At 45.8% G+C, this 17,767-nt stretch overlaps 2 protein-coding genes across 2 annotated transcripts in view; one reads left to right on the top strand and one right to left on the bottom strand.

Moving 5' to 3' along the window:
- Positions 1-5,476, top strand: part of ide (insulin-degrading enzyme) — a 39,163-nt gene extending 33,687 nt beyond the window's left edge. Inside the window, exons 23-25 of the mRNA XM_034223756.1 lie at positions 3,736-3,808; positions 3,891-3,958; positions 4,615-5,476. Of these exons, the coding sequence (XP_034079647.1) occupies positions 3,736-3,808; positions 3,891-3,958; positions 4,615-4,710 (237 nt within the window). The 3' untranslated portion in view covers positions 4,711-5,476. The remainder of the gene's footprint in view (positions 1-3,735; positions 3,809-3,890; positions 3,959-4,614) is intronic.
- Positions 5,477-6,325: 849 nt separating this feature from the next.
- Positions 6,326-17,767, bottom strand: part of march5 (membrane-associated ring finger (C3HC4) 5) — a 61,046-nt gene continuing 49,604 nt past the window's right edge. The window contains exons 3-6 of the mRNA XM_034223911.1: positions 14,199-14,329; positions 13,036-13,219; positions 10,921-11,087; positions 6,326-7,921 (exon numbers count right to left, since the gene is read on the bottom strand). Of these exons, the coding sequence (XP_034079802.1) occupies positions 7,805-7,921; positions 10,921-11,087; positions 13,036-13,219; positions 14,199-14,329 (599 nt within the window). The 3' untranslated portion in view covers positions 6,326-7,804. The remainder of the gene's footprint in view (positions 7,922-10,920; positions 11,088-13,035; positions 13,220-14,198; positions 14,330-17,767) is intronic.

Genomic DNA, 17,767 nt, shown 5'->3' with positions numbered 1-17,767 from the left:
CTGCACTAACAGTTTAATATTTCTCTGACGGCCCCCCCGGTGCAGCAGCCTGGCTCTGTGTGCTCAGCCCTGAGCGATGGCTCTGTGGCCCCGTGGACAGCAGGGGCCTCGTTAAGAGCCGCAGACATGAATTACAGCAGCATTTATGACATGGAACATTTCCCAGGTCTATCAATCAGCGCTAAATGGCTGTGTGTACTAATGAATGTTACATTAACAGTTCTGTGAGGAGAGGGCGAGCAGCGACACGGCTGCCGATAGGGCGAGCAGCGACACGGCTGCCGATAGGGCGAGCAGCGACACGGCTGCCGATAGGGCGAGCAGCGACACGGCTGCCGATAGGGCGAGCAGCGACACGGCTCGGCAGCGACACGGCTGCCGATAGGGCGAGCAGCGACACGGCTGCCGATAGGGCGAGCAGCGACACGGCTGCCGATAGGGCGAGCACGGCTGCCGATAGGGCGAGCAGCGACACGGCTGCCGATAGGGCGAGCAGCGACACGGCTGCCGATAGGGCGAGGCTGGGGCTAGTCCATCGTGCATCGTTTTCATCACTTTGGTTTAAAAATAGTACTTTTAGTTTGGGATTGACTGGATATTATTTAGTCAGTATGATTTTGCAGATAAATGCAGAATAACAACATATAATAGGGATGCACGATATTGGTTTTTTGAAACCGATACCGATAACTTCCTGCTTCTCAAGACCGATACCGATAACCGATAATAATATATATATATATATTAAATGTACCTGTAGTTTTTGCACACCTGGTGGTAAAAAAAAGACTAGTAGTGAGCAAATGACATGAGCATTACTACTATGAACAAAACAAAGCCAAGAACAGTTTTGACTCTTCAAAGTGACCATATTTATTTCCCCAAATAAAGTTCTTGCCTTTTTCAAAAGCCTCGTCGATAGGTAAAAGCCCCGGTGCCTTTGCAGCTGGCTTTGGATTCGCCGCTAGTTTAGCAGCGCAGGCGTCTTCGTACGCTTTTAACACACCATCGTAGCGATGGCGATGTTTCAGGTGACTAATCAGGTTGGAAGTATTATAGCTCGTTGCCTTTTTCCCTCCTCGTGGAACTTCTGCATTGCATTTGTTAATAAAAATAGCAAGCGAACTACCTAACTCTGAAACTTTGAAATAGTCCCATACTACCGACGACATGTTTGTTTACTGTCCTGGCTTCACGGCCGCACACCATTTACGTCACAGCCAAGCATGAGTTAGGGAGCGCTGGATTTGTGAAGAACTCGCCTCTTCCTAAACCACTAATACCACAGTACTGGCAAAACGGGAGGAGCCGAGTGAAAAACAAGCGCCCCTCATCCCAATCCACCCACACCGCAGTATTGTTTTCTTTTTTTTTACCCAAAAAATATATTGTATATTATCGGGGCTATTAATACTGGTATCGGGTTTATCGGGATGACGTCATAATTCCTAATATCGGACCGATAATTATCGTGCACCACTAATAATAATATTGTTATTATTATTTGAGGACCAAAGTTGATTCTCTACCTTGGATATGGAATTTCAAATGTGATATTTGTTTATGATATTTCTTCTTTTCTTTTTTTTACCACAACTGGAAATCTACATTTCCGTTAGAGCTGGATAACTTTATACGGCCACATTTAACATGCAAGAATAAATTGCACCAAATCAGATATTAATCATTGTTTTCTCGTGCATGTGTAGCTGGGATCAGTTCTCTTCATTACGGTGTGACTTGGTTGGGACAATACTATATAGTATGTGCTCCTTAGTCGATACATGTCTGAATAATATGTCCGATTTGTTTGTGATGTTGGAGTTCATGACAGATCTTCACATCTCATTCCTCATCCACACACACCTCCGTACAGAAGCCAGGCTCCAACGCCATCATTTAAAATGTGTCTCTCTCTCTCTCCCGGTCCTTGTCCTCCTCTGTTCACAATGCTCTGGTTTCTGCTGCAGATCAAATGATAAATGACACCCTGACTCCAATTAGTCTTTTCAGCCCCAAACCCTCTCCTGGCACAAACGTCGATTACATTTGATCCATATATAATTGGTTAGCTGCTGCTGCTGTTGTTTTAAGGATTACAATGAGGGTACTGCTTCCTCCATGAGCCGACTCTCCCATAAGGGGTGGCGGTGAATGGATGGATGGCATTAGTGGCCTAAAAATAAACAAATACGAGAAGCAGATTTTGAAAGGGGGAGCCGGGCGCGGCCTGACTTCCACAAATGGTCTGAATGGAACCACAGTCAGTGCACCGCTGACTGAGCCCAGGTGTGTGGAACAGAACCACTTCTGATGACAGAGCGCTGTCTGTCCGATAAACAGCCTGAGCACATCCTGTGTGTGTGTGTGGTGTGTGGGTTGGGTGGGTGTGTGTGTGTGTGTGTGTGTGTGTGTGTGTGTGTGTGTGTGTGTGTGTGTGTGTGTTGTTGTGTGTGTGTGTGTGTGTGTGTGTGTGTGTGTGTGTGTGTGTGTGTGTGTGTGTGTGTGTGTGTGTGTGTGTGTGTGTGTGTGTGTGTGTGTGTGTGTGTGTGTGTGTGTGTGTGTGTGTGTGTGTGTGTGTGTGTGTGTGTGTGTGTGTGTGTGTGTGTGTGTGTGTGTGTGTGTGTGTGTGTGTGTGGGTGGGTGGGTGGGTGGGTGGGTGTGTGTGGGTTTCATCTCCTCCCGCCCACTGCTGCTATTCCTAGCTGTGAGGTGACAGGAGGCTGGGGGACGGGGCTGCACACTGACGGCTCTGTCTCAGGGTAGCAGACTGAGGAGCTGTTATCTCTCAGGAGCATGCTCCCCCCCCGGAGCATGCTCCCCCCCTGCATCTCTAATGATGCACAGGCTGCCTTACAGACAGGCTTTTTATTTGTATGTATTTATTTGTCATTGTTGTGTCTGGGAGCCACACCCTCTAATCCTCATGGAGACGCTGGTCATGTAGCTCAATCTCTACCCGACCACTGTGAGAAACAGTCATCCAGAGGTTTAACAAAGTGATGAGTCATTCCCAGGGGTTCCATTGGGATTTGTTATGAGTCAGGGGAGGGGGCAGCTGGGGTCACATTTAGTAATAGTTGCATTTATATTGCAATACATCTTATATCGCAACAAATGCACACCTTTTCCTAGATCACATTATCACCATCCCATGTAAAGTGAACATTAACGACATGTGTGCTCACATCTAGTCCGCTGCACCGTTAGGGCCAAAAGGATAGACATGTTTTGATTAATATTGACATCATGTTTATTTATCAGTTTAAGTGACAGAATATTATGACACTTTTAAATATACACAGCGGGGGGTTTCACCTCAAAACTAATTTGGGCATTTAGCCCTGATGCTTTGATTTAAAAAATGTTTACATTCAGTTCAAATCTGAAAACTAATTTCAATAGCAATCATGAATACTAAATATGAATAGATTCTGCTAATAAAAGAGTCAAGTATGTGACTGAAAATATTTCCTTAGTAAGGCACAGGGGTTAGTTACTGTAGTAGTTCTAGCAGAATGTCCACATTTTGACTTTTTTTATATTTATATATCATTTCTATATTTTATTTATCTTTAACTTATTTTTATACATATTTATTTCATTTTTGCAATATTTTATTTCATTCTAAAATGGGGCAACTATCACAAAACCCGATATATGAAGTATCCTGATTGGAAAACCACTGACTGAGACTCCCCCCCCCCCCCCCCCTCTCTGTCCCTGTCCCTGCAGGAGCGTCTGACGGTGGACGCCCCGAAGAGACACAAGGTCTCTGTGCACGTCCTCTCCAGAGAGATGGACTCCTGTGAGTACTGCTGCTGTCCCTTCATTCAGACACTCTGTGTGTTCCTCCAGTGTGGCTCTGACCCGTCTCTGTGTGTTCTCAGGTCCCATCGTGGGGGAGTTCCCGGCTCAGAACGATGTCAACCTGGCCCCCGCCCCCTCCCTGCCTCAGGTAACCTCATGTTTAACCACGCTTCTACCTTTAACCTGAAAACTACTGAAACATATTCAAGCTGATCAAAGCTGCATTCACATGATCCAGGATTTGCTCACTGCGAGATTGGCTGCACAGCTAGCTACATTTTGTTACTATGGTTACCTTACCTCCTAGCTTACAGCAACTCATACAGCTGTCATCTGATTGGTTATGCGTCAAGAGGTCAGCAGCAATCGAGGTCAAAGTGTAAATAATTTGACCTTTGAGCGCAGCGCTCGGTAATAGAGCTGTCCACAACGACAGCGGCTCCGCTATCTCCATAGCAACGCCAGCAGAGCAGCTGTACCGCAGATCATATATAACACATATTTACTTAATTTTTTTATCAACTACTGATACATTGTTTCTTTTCCTCAACTACCAAGAAATTCCATTTATTTTTCTAAACTACAAACACACTTTTTTGGAATGACTCAGGTATATGTGACCTGTCACTGCGAGGGTCTCAGGAAAGAGGGGGCTGTGTACTGTAAAGCCCCCTGAGACACATGTGTGATGTTGATGATATCCACTTTGTTTTTCTAAACAACTGAAACATATTATTTTATTTGATCAACTACTGACACATATTCACATGTTTCACCTCCACTCTGCCCCCCCCCCCCTTGCAGCCCACCCTGGTGCAGGACATGACAGAGTTCAAGAGGAGCCTCCCCCTCTTCCCGCTGGTCAAACCTCACATCAACTTCATGGCTGCCAAACTGTGAGGGGGGGGCAGCTCCACACGCAGGAAGACCAGCATCTCACCGAGCCTGCGTGTGTGTTTGCTTGGGTGCATGTAAATCTGTGTGTGTGCACGTGTGTGTGTGCACGTGTGTGTGTGCACGTGTGTCCGGCTGCAGCCTAGAGGAGACGATCGGCAACATACGCGTTTAATTTGAATCACCATGTTGGCAACGTAGCTCAGATAGAGGTCGCACACTCACCTTTGAGAAGCTACACACACACACACACACACACACACACACACACACACACACACACACACACACACACACACACACACACACACATACACACACACCACTGTGTAGAGGAAATAGTAACAACCTATGAAAAAAGGCCACACCCCTTTTTAATGAAGAACATGGAGGCGTTTAATTTGAATTCTCTTTTCAGACATGCTGCTTTGAGGAGTGATGTTTGGGGTTGTTGAAGTGTAACAGTAGCACCACGTCTTTTATCTTTTGGACTCGTATGTTTCCACGTAACTAGGAAAGGACCGTCAAAGAGATGATTTCCCTGAAGGATATGTTTATGCTTTTTGATTGTTTTTAATCCTGGCAGGTTTTGAAATGCTTGTAAAATGTTGGGACCCTTTGAGGAGCTGTCAGCTGGTCACATTGATTTTATTGCATTTTACAGTAGGATGTCATTCAGAAACCTCAGGGGAACCTCTATGCTGTTCTTCTTTTTTTAACATTCAGTTTTAATAGTGATTGATTACAAATAAAAACACTTTTATCCTTCAAATGTCTTTTCAAATCACTATTCAAGTCCTTATCCGTCTTTAAGTTATGTTTGTAAAATAAATGAATTTATTTTGAGATCCAGGGAAATGATGACTCTTACACTCACTCGATGTGTGACAGCTTGTGCCTGTCATGGGGGGGGGGCTTCAGTTATTATTTATCTGGCTGGTGGTCCGACCTGGGGCAAAACCCTGGAGGATCCCCCTCAAAAAGTAGCTTCTAAAGCAAGCTCCGGTCAGGATTTATTTCTGGATATATGCACTTCTCTCACTGAGCAATAAACGCTACAGGGAACAGGGAGGCTAACCTGTTGGAACAGCCAATCTACATCAGGCTTATCGTTTTCACTTGAATCCAACCGGCTCGCAGCCTCCGTTCATGGACACTTGTACCTGTTGTTCCAAAAGCTTCTTCAATGTTGTCCAGCATTTCGCTACTTCTCAACCTGATCATTAACAACTATTATCACCTTTTGCATTTATGATTAGTAACAAAAAATACGGAAGAGCTGTAGGGCCACATAGGAATGCATTTTTTGAGTTCAGAGAAAATAGTCCGAATTCCTATTTGAATTTCAGAACAAAAAAAAGGTTTGGGGCAGATCTAAAAAATCCGATGTGGCCCTAATCATCTTCCGTAAGTTTCAGATGTTTTTCATTAGGAGACAAAGATGTCATCTTAAATGCAAACATTTTGATATCCACCTGTCTCTAATGGTCTTCCGTACAGGACACGTATTGGCTGGTTAGGACATGTTGAGTTATTTGTATTTTCTCCTGTGTTTCTAATGAATAAACTACTGAATGGAACGGTGTGTATTTTTAATGCAACACAAGCTCAACTCATGCACTTGGAAAAAGACGTTTATTCACAGATAAACCGATACCATAGACAGGAAGTCTCTTTTGGCAGAGTGGAGAACTGATGGTGGATCGACTGGAGGGGGACTTGTGTGAAGCAGTGTGTGTGTGTGCACGATAAATAGACAGGCCTGTACATCACACACTGATGGTTCCAGCTCTGAGGCAGGAAACAGCAGCTGGTCAGATTGTGCACACTACCACATAAAATGAAATAGTTAATCACATGATTTAAACCACTTACTGTTGTGCTATGTTCATTTAATTTAAGACATATTTTCACACTTTGTCCAGGTTTTAATATTCTCAATCCTCTTGTTTTGTAGGAGCATTCAAACGAAAGCACTGACCAATCAGAACTGATATTCCCCTATGAGTGTAGACGTCCTTTAAAAGCTTTTATTTTTTTTACATTCCTAAAATCTTTTTGCCCAATAACAAAAGTTACTCTTTATATTATCTTGGCAAATATTTTTTCCCCACCCATTTTAAAGATTTTTAATATATATATTAAGCACAGGAGAGAAGTCTTCATATCACTTCTCTTGAGCCTCAAGGCTTCCATAGAAACTTTGAAAAGGCATTGAGGCATGAAAATACATCTGTAGAGGGAGAACATGTGGCTTGTTTTTATTTGGTTGCACCGACGCTTTAATTTCCTGTAGGTGTCCTGACATCAGCCATTCTCAATGAATAGTGTCCGATTCCATTTCTTCATCGTAACTTCCTGAGAGCCTCAGTCTGACCTGGGATCAGTTCAGCAACATCTCAGTAAATGAATCCTCCGTAGCTTCAGAGATGCTTTCATTCCAACATCCGGTTGCTGTAAAACATCTCTGAAAAGACAAGTGTCCATAATATCCAACCATCTGTTAGAGACAGCGTCATGGCAACAGGCTCCACCAAAACACGGGCAGTGCTGTGAAGCTTTAAAAAGAACATTGAGTGTGTGAAGCTGCAGACAATGAACACTGAAGGCATGAGAGGAGATCAAACAGTCCTCACATAAAGCAGGGGTTCATCATCAGGACTCATATCTCCTGCAGAATGAACACGCCTCATTGGTCCATACATTCTACCCCTCTGACTTTATTCCTCCACAATTGCGAAGGGATCTCTTCAAAATAATCATAAGACAATCATTTATTATAATTATAAAAGTCTTTAATTACACATGCCCCGCATTTCTTTATCTTTAAAATACAGTTATGTTACAATAAGTATTAGTTATTGACAGTCACGCCGACTGCTAACATGCTCCCCTGTCTCCTCTCCTCTCCTCTTCGTCTCCTCTCCCTCCTCTCCTCCCCTCTCCCTCCTCTCCTCTCCTCCCCTCCTCAACAATTTGAATTCATGAGGCGGAGGGTGGGGGAGCCTCGCACTGAGCATCACTCCAGGAGGGGTGAGGATAAGGGAGGAGTGGGGGGTGAAGGGTGACACTGATCCCGAGTCTGTTTTGTCCGACTGCCTCAGGCCTCCTCCGGCTCGGGGAAGTCGAGGATCTTGCGGTGGGCTTGTCTCTGGTACTGCTGCTGCTTGAAGTAGACCTTGAACGCCCCCTTGATGGCCACGAAGGCGATTCCTCCCTGTGGGGGGGGGGGGGACAGAGAAAGAGTCAGTGTGAATGTGGAGATTCTCCACCCTGCTTCCTGTGGGGGGGGCAGCCTCTCTGAATAAAGACGAGTGATGCCTCACTTAGGGTATTTTCTGATCACACCTTTTTACATTTTACAACAAAACATGTATCTGTGATGTTCCATATGTAGAGCTGTCATGGTGCGTTCACAGCACCCACCAGGCAAAGACGCAGATAGACACATCATTGAGTTGAGTTTCCTATTAGTTTGTTTGCCTGATTAAGATCAAGATGACTTTATTAATCCCAGGGGGGATTCAGGTCTTCACTGTGGTGATAACAAATAACATGTAATGATACAGTTACACTATAGGCCAGAAGTTCCCACGTGCACCAGCAGGACCTACAGACGTGCACTAATGGAGAGGTGTCAGGGCCAATGAGCAGTTGGGAGTTTGGTGCCTTGCTCAAGGACAACTTCTGCAAAGCCCAGGATGGACTGGCACCTCTCCAGCTACACTATGGATTTTGGTCCGATTGGGACTTGAACCGTCAACCCTTCGGTTCCCAAGCAAAGTCCTTACAGAGTGAGCTACTGACACGTTTGACAAAACATTCATTCAGGTTTTGACTAATTGGAATCATTATGTGGATATTTCAGCTTCCTTCTGATACGCTCATAAGGTTCCTGAGATCTGGAGCACTGCACGGTGTTCATGTCAGTGATGACCACGATGACGGGAGTGGTTTGATATCCTTTTTTCACTATACAAATACTGCTATACTACTTACATGTAGTTTTAAAGACGCAATGGTTGAATGGATTACAGTTTTTAGGTAATTGTACTTTACCTGCGTTTTTTACTTTTATCTGTGAGCTTTTAGTCACTTTAGATTATGATCCCCTTCTCTTCTCTCTCTTATTCATAATACTAAATAATAAAACTCTCTCGGCACCCGTCCCAAGACGGGTGCCGAGAGAGTGCGCTGACCAGCTGGCGGGGATCTTCACCAAGATCTTCAACCAGTCCCTGTCCCAGGCCATCGTCCCATCCTGCCTGAAAACATCCACAATCATCCCGGTGCCGAAAAAGAACAACATCGGCTGCCTAAATGACTACCGTGCAGTGGCACTCACCTCCACCCCCGCTAAAGTTTTTGAGAAGGTGGTCCGTCCCCACATCGTCTCATCCCTCCTTCCCGGTCTGGACCCCCACCAGTTCGCCTACAGGGCCAACAGGTCCACGGAGGACGCCATCGCCACAGCTCTCCACTCTACCCTGTCTCACCTGGAGAGTAGGGGGAGCTACGCACGGATGCTCTTCGTGGACTTCAGCTCTGCATTTAATACCATCCTCCCTGACAGACTGGTGACCAAGCTATCAGTCCTGCGAGTATCCCATTCCTTGTGTCTATGGATTAAGGACTTCCTGTCTGATCGCCCCCAGAGAGTGAGGATTAGCACCCACACCTCCACGTCCCTCAGTACCGGGTCACCACAGGGCTACGTGCTGAGCCCCCTACTATATGCCCTCTACACCTATGATCTCGTCCCCACCCACACCAGCAACTCCATCATAAAGTTCGCTGATGATACCACCGTGGTGGGCTGCATCTCAGGGGGTGACGAGACTGCGTACATGGACGAGGTGGAGCAACTGCTAGCGTTGTGTAAAGTAAACAACCTGCAGCTGAACAAGCTGAAAACCTAGGAAATGATCATTGACTTTAGGAGGAAGAAGACCGACATGCTCTACATTGATGGAGGCTGTGTGGAGAGAGTCTCAGTGATCAAATTCCTGGGCGTTCACCTGGAGGAGGACCTGTCCTGGAGGACCCACACCACGGCAACCGTCAAGAAGGCACAGCAGAGACTCTACTTCCTGATAATACTCAGGAATTACCACCTCAGACAGGATCTGCTTGTGTCCTTCTACCGCTGCGCCGTGGAAAGCATCCTCACCTACTGCATCTGCGTGTGGTTCCTCAGCTGCACAGCCGCTGAGAGGGGTGCGCTCCAAAGGGTCATCAACTCAGCCCAGAAGATCATCGGTTGCCCCCTCCCCTCCCTGGAGGTACAGTACAGCTCTCGTTGCCTTAAGAAGGCAGTCAAAATCCTCAAGGACCCACACCACCCGGGTAACAAGCACTTTGTACGGCTGCGCTCAGGCAGGCGCTTCTGTACCATGTCTTCCCGGACAAACGGACTCAAGTTCAGTTTTTTTCCCAGGGCCATATGTGCACTAAACGCTGCTAATATTTAAATTATATAAACCTTCTGTGCAATACGAGGGGAATCGTGCAATTTAATTTATTTATTATTTATGTACATATTCCCCATCATGTCTTTTTAAGTCCCATTTATTGTTTTTATTGTTTTTATATTGTCTTGTTGTTTTTATATTGTCTTGTTGTTTTTATAGTGTCTTGTTTTTATATTGTCTTGTTGTTTTTATATTGTCTTGTTGTTTTTATATTGTCTTGTTGTTGCGTGTTGGCACCTTGAGTCTATTGTAATTTCATTGTACCTGTACAATGACAAATAAAGATCTATCTATCTATATAAATCTAATGTTCAGTCTCTACACACCGGAGGCTTTCTTGGGCCAGTAAGGAAATCATTCAATCCTGTCAATGAAGGCTCACACTTCAGAGCATAAGGGTTATGGTTGCTGTCGTCAGGTCAAAACAAAGCAGCATCATCATTTGAAATGGTTATGTTTTCCTTCTGACCACATTAATACATGTTGTTCATTGATAGGAGAAGCATCTCGCCTTCAGTCTGTCCCTCAGTGAAGGAGGACTGATTGTTGGGTAGTATCCCATGAGCCTCTCTGGTTACCTGTCTGTCTGCACCACCAGGTAATGAGGAGAGATAACGGCTTAACTGGGATCATTTATTAATGATCACTGTTACCAATTTACCCCCCCCTCCACCACTGAAGGTCTGTTCTGTAACTCTGTCAGTGTCCCCCCCCCTCCTGGAGGTGTGTGTCTGCAGGAACCCACCAGGATGGTCCTCTGCAGGTTGGAGTTGACGCTGCTGAACATCAGCTTCCCCACGATGGTTGCGATGGTGGGGAAGACCAGCGCACCACACAGGATGCGGGTGGCAGAGACGTGGTCCGCCAGTGGGCTGGCCTCCGCCGGGATACGGGGAACAGGGCAGCCAATCCCTGCAGAGACACAGAGAGCAACTTATATTATTAACCAATCAACAATGTACTTAAACAGTGTTCAGGCAGACCCTCACATCCATCAGTGTGTTTACAGTCCTCTGTGAAGGGGCGGTGCTACAGTGTGTTTACAGTCCTCTGTGAAGGGGCGGTGCTACAGTGTGTGTACAGTCCTCTGTGAAGGGGCGGTGCTACAGTGAGTTTACAGTCCTCTGTGAAGGGGCGGTGCTACAGTGTGTTTACAGTCCTCTGTGAAGGGGCGGTGCTACAGTGAGTTTACAGTCCTCTGTGAAGGGGCGGTGCTACAGTGTGTTTACAGTCCTCTGTGAAGGGGCGGTGCTACAGTGAGTTTACAGTCCTCTGTGAAGGGGCGGTGCTACAGTGTGTTTACAGTCCTCTGTGAAGGGGCGGTGCTACAGTGAGTTTACAGTCCTCTGTGAAGGGGCGGTGCTACAGTGTGTTTACAGTCCTCTGTGAAGGGGCGGTGCTACAGTGTGTTTACAGTCCTCTGTGAAGGGGCGGTGCTACAGTGAGTTTACAGTCCTCTGTGAAGGGGCGGTGCTACAGTGTATTTACAGTCCTCTGTGAAGGGGCGGTGCTACAGTGAGTTTACAGTCCTCTGTGAAGGGGCGGTGCTACAGTGAGTTTACAGTCCTCTGTGAAGGGGCGGTGCTACAGTGTGTTTACAGTCCTCTGTGAAGGGGCGGTGCTACAGTGTGTTTACAGTCCTCTGTGAAGGGGCGGTGCTACAGTGAGTTTACAGTCCTCTGTGAAGGGGCGGTGCTACAGTGTGTTTACAGTCCTCTGTGAAGGGGCGGTGCTACAGTGTGTTTACAGTCCTCTGTGAAGGGGCGGTGCTACAGTGTGTTTACAGTCCTCTGTGAAGGGGCGGTGCTACAGTGTGTTTACAGTCCTCTGTGAAGGGGCGGTGCTACAGTGAGTTTACAGTCCTCTGTGAAGGGGCGGTGCTACAGTTGTGTTTTACAGTCCTCTGTGAAGGGGCGGTGCTACAGTGTGTTTACAGTCCTCTGTGAAGGGGCGGTGCTACAGTGAGTTTACAGTCCTCTGTGAAGGGGCGGTGCTACAGTGAGTTTACAGTCCTCTGTGAAGGGGCGGTGCTACAGTGAGTTTACAGTCCTCTGTGAAGGGGCGGTGCTACAGTGAGTTTACAGTCCTCTGTGAAGGGGCGGTGCTACAGTGTGTTTACAGTCCTCTGTGAAGGGGCGGTGCTACAGTGAGTTTACAGTCCTCTGTGAAGGGGCGGTGCTACAGTGTGTTTACAGTCCTCTGTGAAGGGGCGGTGCTACAGTGTGTTTACAGTCCTCTGTGAAGGGGCGGTGCTACAGTGAGTTTACAGTCCTCTGTGAAGGGGCGGTGCTACAGTGTGTTTACAGTCCTCTGTGAAGGGGCGGTGCTACAGTGTGTTTACAGTCCTCTGTGAAGGGGCGGTGCTACAGTGAGTTTACAGTCCTCTGTGAAGGGGCGGTGCTACAGTGAGTTTACAGTCCTCTGTGAAGGGGCGGTGCTACAGTGAGTTTACAGTCCTCTGTGAAGGGGCGGTGCTACAGTGAGTTTACAGTCCTCTGTGAAGGGGGCGGTGCTACAGTGAGTTTACAGTCCTCTGTGAAAGGGCGGTGCTACAGTGTGTTTACAGTCCTCTGTGAAGGGGCGGTGCTACAGTGAGTTTACAGTCCTCTGTGAAGGGGCGGTGCTACAGTGAGTTTACAGTCCTCTGTGAAGGGGCGGTGCTACAGTGAGTTTACAGTCCTCTGTGAAGGGGCGGTGCTACAGTGAGTTTACAGTCCTCTGTGAAGGGGCGGTGCTACAGTGAGTTTACAGTCCTCTGTGAAGGGGCGGTGCTACAGTGAGTTTACAGTCCTCTGTGAAGGGGCGGTGCTACAGTGAGTTTACAGTCCTCTGTGAAGGGGCGGTGCTACAGTGAGCGGACCTGGGAAGATGCTGTTGAGGATCTGCAGCTTGTTGCAGTACTTCCTCCACAGACGCAGCACGTAGTCCTCCCAGCGGATCATCTTGCCGAGGATCAGCATGACGGGGATGGTGGGCAGGCCGATGAGCAGGAACAGGGGGTCCGCCCGCTCCATGACGTCCAGACCCTCCTTATGGCCCACCACCTGGGGGGCAGAGGGGGAATCACAATTCAAAACTAAAAATCAAAAAAGGAGACAGTGGGACTCGAGCAGTACTCTACATCACCACATGCATATTATTTGGGTTTATTAAGCAGCTCAGTTGAAAACCCGATTCTGATGAAGTGTGCTGCTCTTTTTCGATAGCAGACTATTGCTAAGAACTCTCTGAATGAAGGACTATGTGCAGTCTATCAATCTGCAGAATAAGTCTGTCATACACCATGATACACTTTTATTCATTTTGATATTTGTGGAGAGCACAACACTTTGGAGTCATGATGGCTGAACTGTCCCCAGTGAAGAAAAGAAAAAGAGCGCAAGAGGAGGAAAGAGGTTAAAATACAGAGACCTGGACGTCAGAGAAATCAGCAGACAGGAAGTAAACACTAACGGGAACAGCAGAAGAAGACAGACAGGGGCCGTTTCTCAATGTCGAGTACACATGCTGCAGAGCCACTATTTCAAGTATACTATGTCATCGAGTGGCACCGGATGCTGGGCATTTAACATGATGACGTAGTATACTTGAAATAGTGGCTCTGCAGCAGGTATACTCGACATTGAGAAACGGCCAGGAAGTAAACACTAACGGGAACAGCAGAAGAAGACAGACAGGAAGTAAACACTAACGGGAGCACAGTATGGGCTCTGGAAGTGGCTGAGCATCACCACCGCTAAGCTAAAGGCGGCTAATGTTCAGAGTGATGATGTTGAGTTGTCTCATTTAGTCACTTGTTAGCAACCGTCGTTTTTATGACACAGACATTCTGACCAAAACACCACCCAATTTAAGACGAGGGTACCGGAAGTGGTAAACTCCTAACTCATTTCTGTGTTTTAGGACTCATTTCTGCACCACTCAATTATCCCTCACTTAAAATGGATAATGTGAAATGCATGCATGACTTGCAAAACTGCATTCCAGTCATTTATTATTTAATGTGCCCGCTGAATGTCTCACCTGCATGACAGTGACGGCTCCGTACGTGACGGCGGTCCAGTAGATGGAGCCCACCATGATGCCTGCAGCAGCGAAGGGACCCGCCTTAGAGATGAACCGGTCGGCCAGGTCCAGCACGTAGACCACGGGACCTGGGGGGGGGGGGGGGGACAGAGTGAGGACAGAGTGATGACCACTCCTACACAGACAGCTCTTATTTGATATATTTTAAAAGTTCTTATTTTTTCTTAAATTCTGAAAAAATATATTTATAATATAATACAACACTGTATATATTGTAATATATACCTTGTACTACATCTAATGTAGTACAATGTGCACATTTATAGTATAACTTCTAATGTTGATATCATATATTTTAATTTCTCTTTTTACCTATTTGTACCGAATACAAATCAAAAATCATATCTTCATTTGATTTTTTGTATCACTAGGTCAAAACTTTATGCAACTACAAGCTCTTTTGTATGAAATGGGAAATATAATGACACAAACTGATGGGCTTTTTTAATTAACTTTTTTTAATGTAATCCCAGTGAATTAGTGAAGAGCGATTTACGTAAATCCGCGCATGAACATCCCGTCACTGGCAAAGAGTCAAACACATTTGGGTCACAGAGGGTTAGATAGAGTGTGTGTGTGTGTGCGTGTGTGTGCGTGTGCGTGTGTGTGCGTGTGCGTGTGTGTGTGTACAGCAGGGGTCATGAGACTCCTGCAGGTCATACAGACACTGCGACCAGAAAAATAATCCAACATAAATACGAACCATTCGACTCCTTGAAGAGGAACCAGATGAAGTTTGATCTACTCTTGTGTGAAAGATAAGCAGGTCAAATTACACCAGTTTCATTTACAATAAAAAAACAAAAAAACAAACAAGGAAGCTCTCACTAAATCATCGTCATGACGTCAGGCAGTCTTCAAGTCAAAATGACAACAATGCAGTCATGTGATATTTAAAAGAGATCAGGTGCACCTTGCTCTGCAGGATTAATGACGGAGAGGGAGGAGCCTCTCAGACAGGATCCACCTGGATTAATAATAACTGACTCAGTGGGGAAGGAGTTAAGGTAATAATACCAAACTGTACAAATACTCAGTTACAAGCAAGAGTAATGCATTGAAAGTAGGGATGCTCCGATAGATCGGTGCTCTCTAAAAGTGCCGATCGCGAGAGCCGATCGCATGACGTAAAATACATGACACTTTTCTCTGTGCAAAACAAGCTCGCCAAAATCTGGCAGTATTTTAAAGGTCCCATGTGATGGCCATTTCTACTGATCATAATTCCACTGTTGAGGTCTACTAGAATAGATTTATATTGTGCAATTCTCCAAACTCACATTGGTTTCTCAAACAGCATCTCTGTATAGTATGTGTATTCACTCTCTGGCCTTCACGGCTTGTTGGAGCTCCTGCCCCCCCTCCCTGTGAGCCCAGTGTGCTCTGATTGGTCAAGCGACGTGCAGCTGCTCGTGAGGAGCTGCTGCGAGGAGTGGACAGGCTTCCGTGTCGGAGATAGATGCAGCGAGAACAAGCGAAACTCATCCTGAACACACAAACACTCACAGCCGAAGTAAAAACAATAAGTGTGGCTTGATATTGAGTAAGAAAAAGGTTTATAAAGCTGTGAGAATGGGATCGTGGAGAGCATTTCTCCGTGATCCCAACGTATTCCGAAAAACGTTTACCCATTTAAACAGTCGTGGTAGATACCTTGTTTGTGTTAAACATCATAAATACACAAACGACAATGAATACTTACAAGTTTTGTACCCGAATCTCCCGCTGGTCCAAACAAAGCAGGAGTAGTGTGTGTGTGTGTGTGTGTGTGTGTGTGTGTGTGTGTGTGTGTGTGTGTGTGTGTGTGTGTGTGTGTGTGTGTGTGTGTGTGTGTGTGTGTGTGTGTGTGTGTAGCAGCCGCATGTGTGCAAACTGCCCCGCCCCCTCGCACACAGACAGGGAGAGAGAGATCTCTCGTCAGGATTGGAAAGATCGAAAATACTAAAAATAATCATAGATGCATTTTTGCAGTCTTTTTGCATATTAGAAAACGGAGTTGACGACACCAAAACTGCAATATGTTTGTGGAGCATAATAAATATGACATATCGTTCTTCAGTGCCCTACGCTGTACATATCCGGCATGAATCGCTGAAAGGTTTGGGAAGCTTTGTTTCGTGAAAGGCTCAGGCTGGCAGAGGGTGCGGCCATAGCTCTGGGCGTGGCTACTGGGTATCCCTACGTAGCGATACCCAGGAAGAAAATGAGAAATCTCCAACGAGGCGTTTTGGGGAGGTATTTTCTGTGTAACGGTACGTCCACACAGCAGCTTTTCAAAAATCTTGAAAATCTTGGATTAGCAAGGTGAGATTCCACAGATTCCAGAAATATCAGTATCATCATTGAGCGATCAGAACTTGCGACAGGGTAAGCAAATACAGACATCACACGATGTAGCTCTAGGTAGCAAAAATCGGAGATATGCCCACCTTTTGCTGTTATTCTGATCAAAAGTCGTGTTCAATGGCATTAAAACGATAAAAACGCGGCTGAAAGTTAATCCATAGGTTAATCCAATGTGTCACTTTGAACAAATTACTGATAATCCATAATTCAATTTTTATGTAAAAAACTGAGTTTTCATATTAGCTGCTAATGATAGCTACTAGAGGAGGGCTTCTCAAACTCCGGACCAAGGTCCAGATCCAGACCGAACTGCAAATCAATCCTGTGTCCCATTATAAAAAATACAGCACACTAGGCCTCCATGTGTTGCAGTCCAACTCTGTAACCTGCATGATAAGCTCCACAGCAGTGCAGCTCTAAAGTGTCTGAAAACATACTTTCTCATAAAGCTTACTATAATCAAAGTTGCCCTACATACACATAACCGTTTCTGGCTAACTGTAATGAGCATCTTACATGAGATATTTCTGTGTTAAGCATTAGTTACTATTCATACACCCTTCTGTTTTCTCACTACAAACCACTCAAAATGAAGTGAAAGACCTAACCAGGACACTGGCAGACTTAAGCATCTAAAGCTCAAATATTACTTTATTTATATGGCACTGTTTGTACACAATGGGAACACAAAGTGCTACAAGCCAGGAACACAAACAATTAACCAAAATAAAAACAATACTAACCCCCGCCCCCCTTCACAGGTAATTAACAGAGTTATATAGCTTTGTGATAAATAAGAACACTTAATACCGACAAGGGACTGAACAAGAATAAAATAAAGACTAAATACAATTGAATGAAAAGGCAAATTGAAAGGTGGGTCTTGAGCTGTTCCTTAAAGTGTGAGCACTTTAAACACTCCCTGCCATCCTCTCCTGTGAGGCTGTGAGGGATAAAAGAACCCTGATTTCAGAGGATTGTTTTATAAACTGCATTGTTCCAGTCTTACGGCCGGTCTACACAGCGGCGTGCGTTGAAGCTTGCCGGCGGGCGTGTCTGAAACTCGACCAACAACCAATCACATGAATCTCCCGCCCCTGACACACAAGCAGCGGTTTGATTGGCTAGAGCTTGTACTGGCATATGATTAGATTGGCTGA

This window comes from Gymnodraco acuticeps, unplaced genomic scaffold (assembly GCF_902827175.1).
Source record: "Gymnodraco acuticeps unplaced genomic scaffold, fGymAcu1.1, whole genome shotgun sequence".
Classification (NCBI taxonomy): Eukaryota; Metazoa; Chordata; class Actinopteri; order Perciformes; family Bathydraconidae; genus Gymnodraco; species Gymnodraco acuticeps.
Note: the sequence above shows the minus strand (reverse complement) of the source record. Positions and strands in the feature narration are given on the sequence as shown.